This window comes from Camelina sativa, chromosome 10 (genome assembly GCF_030686135.1).
Source record: "Camelina sativa cultivar CO46 ecotype springtype chromosome 10, ASM3068613v1".
In the NCBI taxonomy this organism is placed as follows: Eukaryota; Viridiplantae; Streptophyta; class Magnoliopsida; order Brassicales; family Brassicaceae; genus Camelina; species Camelina sativa.
Window position 1 is genome coordinate 25,020,254 of NC_141889.1, and position 9,797 is coordinate 25,030,050.

Genomic DNA, 9,797 nt, shown 5'->3' on the forward strand with positions numbered 1-9,797 from the left:
GTGATTTTCACTTGGGCTAAGAAAGCGCGTAGGAAATGATATTGAATTAATAATTTTAGTATTTAATATTTTAAATTTTCCAAAACTAAAGATATATAATTTTGTGCTAGTTTTGGAACATTCATTAGTGTGTGCTAGTATTGGAAAAAAAACTTAAAATTGTGCTATTTTTGTCAATTGCCCAATATATAATTTATATTTTGACTATACCATTTTCATGATCTAAATCATATCAACTTTATTGTTTTATATTTTCAAATTCTAGAAAAATAATTTGTGTATTTTTACTCTAAACTTTAAAAAATTACTTACAGAATTAAGTATATTAACTTAAACGGAAACCATAGTCAAACAACTATTTTATTTCCAGCAACTCTTCTTAACAAATTTACCAAAAAATTAGTCAAAATACTATTGAAACTTTACACTAACATCTTATGGTAGAAAATCCAAATAAAAACCTAACAATACAGTCAAAACTTTTAAGCATTTAATATTATTGTATGGTATATGGTTAAATGAAAGCTATGTATATATATATATATATTAATTAGTAGTTTTTCATCTAATTAACTTAATCAAACATTCGAGTATCACTTCAATGGAGTCGTCTCTTTCGTCAGCTTTTAAGGTATAAACAGATAATCATCCATCTTTTCTTTACCATTGATGGTTTTTTTATTAAAAAATTATTAAATTATATTTAAAACAAAAGCAACAATTTTTCAGTTTGTAATTTGTAGAGTAAATATTTTTATATATTTTTGCTTTGTTTTTATAGTGTTAATATTCTAATTATACGATGATTGTGTGATTTATTATTGATATGTTTTATTAATTCTGTTGTTATGATTTATTTTCGTATACAGTATATAGCGAAATGGACTCCATTTATTTTAGGATACCTGGATCCATATCAAGATTTTGTCTGCATCTAAAATGAGTCTTGGATTGAATATTAGATCCCTAGTATTTAGTTTTGTTTGTTGAATTCACTCTCCTTGGACCCGAATATCACATATATTTGTTGTATCTGTTTTTTTTTTTGCAGAGACCATTAGGTGATGTCGAGGAAGAAATCAATGCATTATTGAGAAGGTCGGATAAGGTGAAGGAGAAGGAGAAGGAGAAACAGGTCATACGTTGGACATTTTTAGAGGATTTGAAACTCAAAGGGCTCGTGGCTATTTCTGGTCCTCGAAATTGGAGGCACATTGAAAAAAAAATGCATGGAAGAACTGGTCAGAAATGTGCTTGTTGTTTTTGCTTGAGATATATATATCTTAGGGTTTTTGTTTCTCTGAAAGGATTGAATTCTTTTCTTCGTTTTCGTGTGGGAAAGCCAAGACTTGTAGATCAAGGTGGTTTAACCATCTGGATCCAAGGATCAACGATGATGCTTTTAGTGATGAGGAAAATAAAAAGCTACTCGAAGCTCACAAAGAATTAGGTAGCAAATGGTCTAAGATAGCTAGGCGTTTTCATGGAAGGACAGATAGAGCAGTGCATAACCAGTGGGACAAACTTATGAAACATAAACTGAAAAAGCCATCAACTCCTCCTCATCAAGTAACTGCCAATGACAAAACAGAAGGTGAGAGAAAAGATTCATTTGTTCTTGATTTTAATTTTTGTCTCATAGATTCTGTTTTAGGGTTTACAGATAGTGTACGTGATGAAAACACAAAGATAAATAACTCTAGCTTGAAGATACCACAAGAGGAAACAACCAATTACCTCAGATCGAAGCATCTCACAGAAGCAATGGAATACTCAGCTCGTCATCACCACTTTTCTAACTTGATCCCTACAGTTTCCTTGGCAATGTTCACACCGCATGTCCCCATCTCTCAGCCATCATCATCATCATCATCATCATTACCATCAAAAGCAAAAGATACAAAGGCCAAAATACCCCCGAAGTTTATAGATTTTCTCGGGGTAGGGGATTCTTGAAAGATATAAGAAACTACTTGTACAACTTCGTGATTGTAACAATATTTATACATATGATGAGGACTCTATATATAAAACATCAACGTAACTTTCTAATTAGTATTTGGTTGACAAAAAAAAAAAAAAAAAAAAACAACAACATAACAAGGTTGTGTTTTCACAAGAAATAAAACTCAAGATTGTGTTTTTCTATTTTCCGAATTTCCAAGTTCAATGGTAAAGGGCGGTAAGTCAAGAAATAAATCAATTGTTGACAAATTTAGATATATAGATAATTATAAAATATATAACAATTAGTACACACTACACACCCAAATTAATTTTATCATTAGTCAACAATTTAGAGATATATAAATAGAAATAAATCAATTGTTGACAGTTTATATATAGTCTTTAGAGTAGTTTAGTAATCATATAACGGCAGATCATTGACGATGATCTTGTATCTTTTGAGTCAGATTGAAAGTCTTTGGTAAAATTTTCATTTGAAAACGATCACGATGGAAATCAACAGCATCATTCAAACGCAACATGTAACAATAAATTCGAAGTGACACTTAATTCAATGGTTAAATACTTCACCATACTACTACATTATGACCATAAAGAAAAAATTTGGATCCGTATTCCTATGGGTTAAAGGTGAACATGGTGTAAATTATATGTAAAGTTTAACTGTCCTTTGTAAATTTGTGTATATGCCAGCCTAAGACTCTCGCACAAACCTGCTATCCTCTGTTATTGTACCTAATATGCTATAACGTATCTGCTATTTAAATGTCATCGTAGACATGATTATTTAAAATTTGCCATTATACCGTAATGGGCCCTTCTCAAACGAGTAAGAGCAATGCCACATACAAAAAAAATATTCATAATGAGACATATTTTTAGCATAGCTTCTGTGGTTAAAAGGAGAAAACGATATCTTATAATTTTTATAAATTACTTTTTTATATTTTTATATCTTATATATATAATGGTCATAAAAATAAAACATTATGTGGAAAGTAGTTTAATTGTTCAGGTGAACTGTTTCTTCATAGATTTGCTTCTTTGTTGGCACGCAACAACAACTCTTGGTTCCAATTCCAATAGATCGACACAACCATGTATTATAACCTTGTGACTTGCACAACTGCTCACATTTCACAGGGTCAATGCACGGTCCATTACAGAAAATATCTTCACTGGTTGCTTGTTCTGCAAAGTAAATAATTTAGTTAGAAAAGAAATCTAATGTCTTAGTAATATAAAATATAATAATAGTTAATGTCGAAGTTGATAAAGAAAGCTACAACATAGCTTAGAGACTATTCAAGAAAAGTGAGAAAGTTTGATTAACCTATAATGAGCAACAACAAAATTATTGTGATGGTACTCACAACAACTAAAGAATTGATCTTTTTCATAGTTTGTTTTTGGGTTCTGAAGTATTTATTTGTTTGTATAACGTGTGTTATATGTACTCCTATGGTTTTTGTTGATGAATTTCGTTGAGATCTAATAGGTCCTTTATATAGGTAACTAGTTACGTTACATGAACTCCTAAAAAAAATGTAACAGATACTTTGAACCAATTGACTCTTTTTGGAATTTTAAAAATCAACTCTTGAAAGTTTGACCAAGGATATATTACCTAGTAAGTTTGGTAGGATAAATTAATTTACGAAAATAAAATTTAAAAACTAATCTGCCATCAAGTTAATTTGGTAGAAAATGATTCTAATGTTATATGACTTTGACTAATTGTATGTAAAAATATTAAAACGCTAAACGAAAATCTTAGGGCGATGTCCAGATATTTTTATTAAAGCAAATAATAGAATGAAGAGAGAAGATGAAAAAAGAAGATATGTTTCTATATTGAGCAAAGGGAGAAAAGTTTCTAACACAAAAAGTGACAGGTGTCACTAATTTATCGGTGAATTTATTAGAAAAAATAAAAATAAAAATATTTTAATAAAGTTTTTTTTTCTGAGCAATCATCAACGTTTCTCATGCAGATGGAGAAGTTTTTTTTTTTTTGACAAAATTTAAGAAAAACATATTAATGTTGTGAAACTAGAGAATTCAAAGGTGTAAATCTCTTGTTCATATTAATAGAATCGAATAGAGGTTACATATATATAGTGATAACAAAGGCTAAACATAAACCGACTAGGAAATAGTAAATCGGCCATGGGCCATCGACTATGGGTCTTACACATCATGACACATAACGGGCCGGTTATGTAAGTCCACTCTAAGTGTTTTACAACACTTCCCCTTGGATGACATAACCGTGCTAATGCTAAGGGATCAATGCAATACGCTTGGGGGTGCTGCCTCATTAAAACCTTACCAGGAAAACCCATTGGGACAAAACCATGGTGAAGGAAAAAGAGTACAGCACGTATTGCTCCCCCTGTTCTAAGCATCACTGAAAGCCTTAAGCCTCCACATTCCAATCTGATGCGTGAGTTTCTTGAATGTTGTTGTCGGCAATGATTTGGTGAAGAGATCGGTTGAGTTGTCACTAGATTGAACTTGAACCACTTGAACTTCTCTGGCCTTTTGTAATTCATGTGTGAAGAAGAACTTGGGTAATATATGCTTCGTCCGATCTCCCTTGATGTAACCTTCCTTGAGCTGTGTGATGCAGGCCGTATTGTCTTCGTATATAACTGTTGCTGAAGCAGTATGTTGTTAGTGCTAAAAGTAGACAATGTCTTCTCTAGCAGCTCTTTCTCGGTTACCTTAGTACCACACAACCTAAGGAGTGAGACAATCCTAAAAAGCTCTGAGTTATACTCATCCACGGATTTGTAATCCTGGATCCTTAGGTTTTTCCAATCAAATTGAGCCTTTGGTAGGAGCACCGTCTGTTGGTGTCCGTATCTGCGTTTAAGCTCTGTCCAAAGGTCAATAGGATCTTCTATGGTGAGGTACTGATTCTTGAGACTCTCAACAAGGTGATGGCGCATATGCATAATGGCTTTGTACTTTTGCTTGTCAGTGCAGTCAGAATCTTCCTCAATACATTCAAACAAGTCCTTTGACTTCAGCATGATTTTAGTATCCAATGCCCATTGCAAGTAATTGTCTCCAGAGGCATTCAAGGCAGCATAGTCTAGATTATTGAGCCTTGCCATCTGCATAATACGGTAATAGACAACCTTTCATTAGCATGCGGTAATGAGACTGATCCATGCAATCACTTAATAGGACATGCAGTAATGAGACCGAAACATGCCAAACCCATAGGGTCATGCGGTAATGAGACCAAACCATGCCCATTGTTTTCACTTAAATTTTTGTGGTTTAATTCATGCATGCAAGACAACAAACCTAGATAGGTATTAGCATGCAATAATTTCCTTGTTCTTAAATAGTTTTGAATTTTAGTAATTTTCATTTTTACTAGATTGAATTTCCTTTTTCTTAAACATTGGATAACAACAAAATTTTAGGAAATATTTCTTAATCCTTTAAGATAATAATTATAATTAATTTAGGAATTATCCAAATTTATTTTATGCAAACACATGATTATTTCCGATTTTAATTAGGATTTTAGGGTTCTTATGCATCCAAAATTTAACAACAATTTATTCAATAATTTCTTATGCAAGTTTCGATTTTAGTTTCATGGATGCATGCATAATCAGATTCTAACAATCCTAGAACAAACAGTTTTTCTATTTTCTATATGAATTTCGGATTTTAATGGTCTTAGTTCTAGGTTCTTATGCATCAAGCAAACAATCATAATCGGATTTTAATCATAGCATAAATAGTTTAATTGCAATCAATCTATACAACCTATAACAACCGATTTTTAAAGTTTTAAAGTTATAGGGTTTAAGGTTTTTGAAACTTATGAACTTATTTGTTTGATTGTGTACTTGTAGATTTAGAGTTCCATTAGATTTAAGATCAGATTCGATTTCATAGGTTCTAAGAGGGTTTGATTATTGTTTTACCTTTCACCTATTAGGGGTTGAACTGGATTGAACCGGGAGCTAAAGACCTCGGTTGTACTTTTCTCGATCACAAACCTCGGACTAGGTAGGAGGAAGAAATCTGATCACGAACTCGAACTGCTTCTCGAACAGGAACAGAACTCACCCCAGACAGAAGCAGACCACGAACTAGTATGGATCACGAACAGGGAACCGGACCACCGAGAGTTTTGGACTATCGCCGGGTTTGGACGAACAAGAGGAGAAAGCGGCGGTGGTTTAGGGTTTTAGGGTTTCTCAGCTGGTGTTAGAGCTTCGTGCTGATAACGTGTTGTGAAACTAAAGAATTCGTAGGTGTAAATCTCTTGTTCTTATTAATAGAATCGAATAGAGGTTACATATATATAGTGATAAAAAAGGCTAAACCTAAACCGACTAGGAAATAGTAAATCGGCCATGGGCCATCGACCATGGGCCTTACACATCATGACACATAACGGGCCGGTTATATAAGTCCATTTTAAGTGTTTTACAACAATTAAAACTTAATTATAGATATCTTGTTTTTTTTGTAATTTATAATCTCCTACGATTCTTTTTGGTCAAAAATTTTCACCAACTTTAAACCTATAATACACAATTGCTTTTCTTGAAGTTTACAAATTATAGTTATATACTTATAACTAATTAATATTGGGTTAAAAAACTTAAAGATTTGATATTTTTGAAACAATTTTTTTGGTTTTTAAAAATTGTATTAATGAGTAATGGAAGGAGTAGTAAATAACTTATTATACTTATATTGTAGTTTCGATCTTAACAAACCTGTCATGCTCGAGCATATACTTCCGAATGATTCATCAATCATCATTACTTGTGTAACATCGCCACTTTTTAGTGGGCTTTATGTCCACTTCTGTTTAATGGGCCTACCTCATTTAATGGGACAAGGGAAAGCGCACTGCGCTTGGTCCTTTCGAACCGGTTCTTTATAAACCTGGTGCAAATGGCTTTCGATAGTTGCATTGTAAACGGGCATCCAATAGATTCTATTCATAAAGAAATAGATCAGTAGTTTAGGAATGTATGCTTGCTTTTTTTTTTTTTTCCTTTCATCCTTTCATCGGAAAATCAACAACCTAATTCAACTCACTTCTTCTTTTACCGAGTAAGGGCTCGTGAGTCCACCCATATCAAAACTTTACAAATCTCCACATAAATAATGAACTTGTTTGTGAAGTTTTGTCCAAACCTGTTACACTGAATATATCCTGCTTCCCGCCTCTTCGTCACGCCACATCAGCAGCTCCTAGTACCAAGTTATAGCCTTCTTCATCTTTGTCATGGACCTTGGTGTACTTTCTGTTCCCATTCGCTTGTTGTTTACAGAATCTTGTATCTTCACTCTTGTTCTTTACTCCACCACAGCTTTTGGCGATAACGGCGGCATAGAGACTCTCTCTCTCTCTCTCTTTCTCCCGTGAGTTAGGGTTTCTAAGCTTTCTCTCTTATGGCTCTCTGTTTGTATAGGGGATTACTTAGGAATTCATGCGGAAAGAAAAAATTACCGCCAATCCTATTTAGTGGACCTCATGGCCTTGGGATCAGATCATTACACAAAGCTTCTTCTCCTCCAAGCGATCCTCTTTTGATCTGCATTAAGGGTAACTAGAGACTTCACAAACATACATATATATATAGATATATCCAATCCAGCTTCTTAGTCATATTGATGTACATCAAGATGAGAGCTAAGCTAAGCTTCGCAGAATCCTCCTTTAAAACAGACAACTCTACTTTCCATTTGGTATGGTCGTTTATTCTTAAAATGAAGCATTCTGGTTTCTTCTAGGAACTCAAAATCATTTTTAGCTAGCTTCATTTTGAATAAAACCGATGTCTCTTTTGGGAAAACAAAAAAACCTCACATTTATAATTTCGGATTTTGTTTCCCATTGTTTTTGAAAATTAAAAATGGATAATACTTTAACAATATTTGAGCAACTGTATTTGCGATGGAGACTAGGGTTTGAGAGAACAATCACCCAATCAACCTGTTTTTTAATTGTCACATTTATAAACAGGTCGATGACAAATCCAAGAACAATTAAAAAACCTCATATTTGTCACATTTATCAACAGGTCGATGACAAATCCAAGAACAATCACACAAGGCCACACAAACACCACAAAAGTACACAAACCAGAAAAGATCAATGATACAATCACCCAATCAATCACACAAACCCTAATTGCTTAGGATGAACGAGACAAGGAACACCACCACAACAACCTCCCTCACACTAACAACCACAAACCTCCTTCTCCTTTCCTTGACAACCCCCAAAGCAGATCATTTTGCTCCTCTATATCTTCCTCAAGGTTCCTTTTGCTGTCATGATCAAACTCATAACCTCTCTCTCTCTTTCTCTTTCTCTCCCACCAGCGACAAACACAACTAGGGAAACGAAAAGAGGCTGCATGTACCTTTTAAAACGAGACTTAGATGTCGATCGACATAATAATTCCCTTTATAACATAAAATAACATAATAATTCTCAGTTATGCTCTCAAGATTGTTCTTTGGTGCATAAAATAATATAATAATTCGTTTTATTATTTGAAAGGCATACTTTGTTATTTAGGAGTACCTTGTTAATTTGTACATTATGTAAATGTTTAAACTAATCAGTGAATAACTGAGTATTTTTAAATACATGTTCGTTAGTTTTGGATAGATAGTCATAAGCTCCGCAATGGAAACCATTTTTTTCTTTCGGACTCCTGTTGTTTCTCGAGGTTCATATGTTTCTCCTTCTTCTAACCCCATCCCACATGCATTATAGAATTTAGACTTCTTAGTTAAAAACAATTGTTAAAGATGTATAGATATGAGTGACTTACTTTTTTTTAAAGCTTACTCTTTTGTAAAATTTTTGGATGCATGGCGTGAATGGTTGAGTCAAAATAGAACTTCGTGGTTGCCGTAGAGTTCAAGTATAGGTTACTTGTTAAATACAAGTGAATATTTATTAGTCAAGATGGTTTGAGTTAACACTATTTAGTTATCTTCTTATTTTGTGATAAAGGACTGACTTTCATATAGTTTTAGGTTAATTATCCGTATAGTTACCACTAGGAGACTTTTATTAGCAATTGGTGAGCTAAGATATGAACGGAAAGTTGATATAGTCAAACAAACGTCTTTTAAAAATTTCATCACTAAGATTTTGAACCTTTCACGAAGATGATTTCTAACATCTGTAAACGTCTTTTTATTTTCATATTTGGTAACATATTATTCAGGTTTTTATTTTATTTTCAAACAAACGAGTTTTTCTCATTTATGTATGTAGATGTCAATTAACTAGTCCTTAACCACTAGCTCTAAGCTTTTATTATTTTCAAACAAACGTCTTTTCTTATTTTTTGGTATTGATGATCTTCTTTCTGTCATGAGTTTTGACAAAACCTTATATATTGTATATTCCGAACGTAATTTTAGGTGGGTGTAATTGTAGTCATGTGGTTTGTTTTGTAATCGTCTTGTTTAACTTGGTTTGGGTTTAAGTACTCCTAAATAACAAAGTAGCCGATCATCATCACTTAAGCACCAAAGACCAATCTTTCTTACTTTCTTTTTCTTCTTTGTGTATTTGTTATTTTTTTGTTCTTTATTATAAAGTCTTGCGTGGTCCGAATTTTTAAATATGTGTCAAATAATGGTCAATTAATGACCCATCGCATTTAAAATTTTAGAGTAGGATTATTTACTTTAAAGTATCAACTTAAATTAGTGTACACAAAGATCGATACTTACAAAAATATAACTAAAGACCAGTCTTAAAAATCTTTGAAGATTGACTGACACCACTGAACCAAAAATTGCCTCATAAA

The 9,797-nt window shown here is 32.9% G+C and overlaps 1 protein-coding gene and 1 long non-coding RNA gene across 3 annotated transcripts; one reads left to right on the forward strand and one right to left on the reverse strand.

Annotated features, from left to right (window-relative positions):
* The first annotated feature begins 513 nt into the window (after positions 1-513).
* LOC147937320 (uncharacterized) lies at positions 514-2,089 on the forward strand. 2 transcript variants are annotated; one of them, XM_087467944.1, is made up of 4 exons: positions 514-631; positions 1,052-1,241; positions 1,343-1,594; positions 1,664-2,089. In XM_087467944.1, the coding sequence occupies exons 1-4, from the start codon at positions 602-604 to the stop codon at positions 1,954-1,956; spliced, it is 765 nt and encodes a 254-aa protein (XP_087324070.1). In that variant the 5' UTR covers positions 514-601; the 3' UTR covers positions 1,957-2,089. The 2 variants fall into 2 exon arrangements, with proteins under 2 accessions (XP_087324070.1, XP_087324069.1); XM_087467943.1 differs by having other exon boundaries at positions 1,655-2,040.
* Positions 2,090-2,866: 777 nt separating this feature from the next.
* On the reverse strand, positions 2,867-3,444 carry LOC147937321 (uncharacterized). Its single transcript, XR_015568026.1, has 2 exons — positions 3,302-3,444; positions 2,867-3,159 (listed from the first exon to the last, which is right to left on the reverse strand). It is a non-coding gene; the product is annotated as an uncharacterized LOC147937321 (long non-coding RNA).
* Between the last annotated feature and the right edge of the window lie 6,353 nt (positions 3,445-9,797).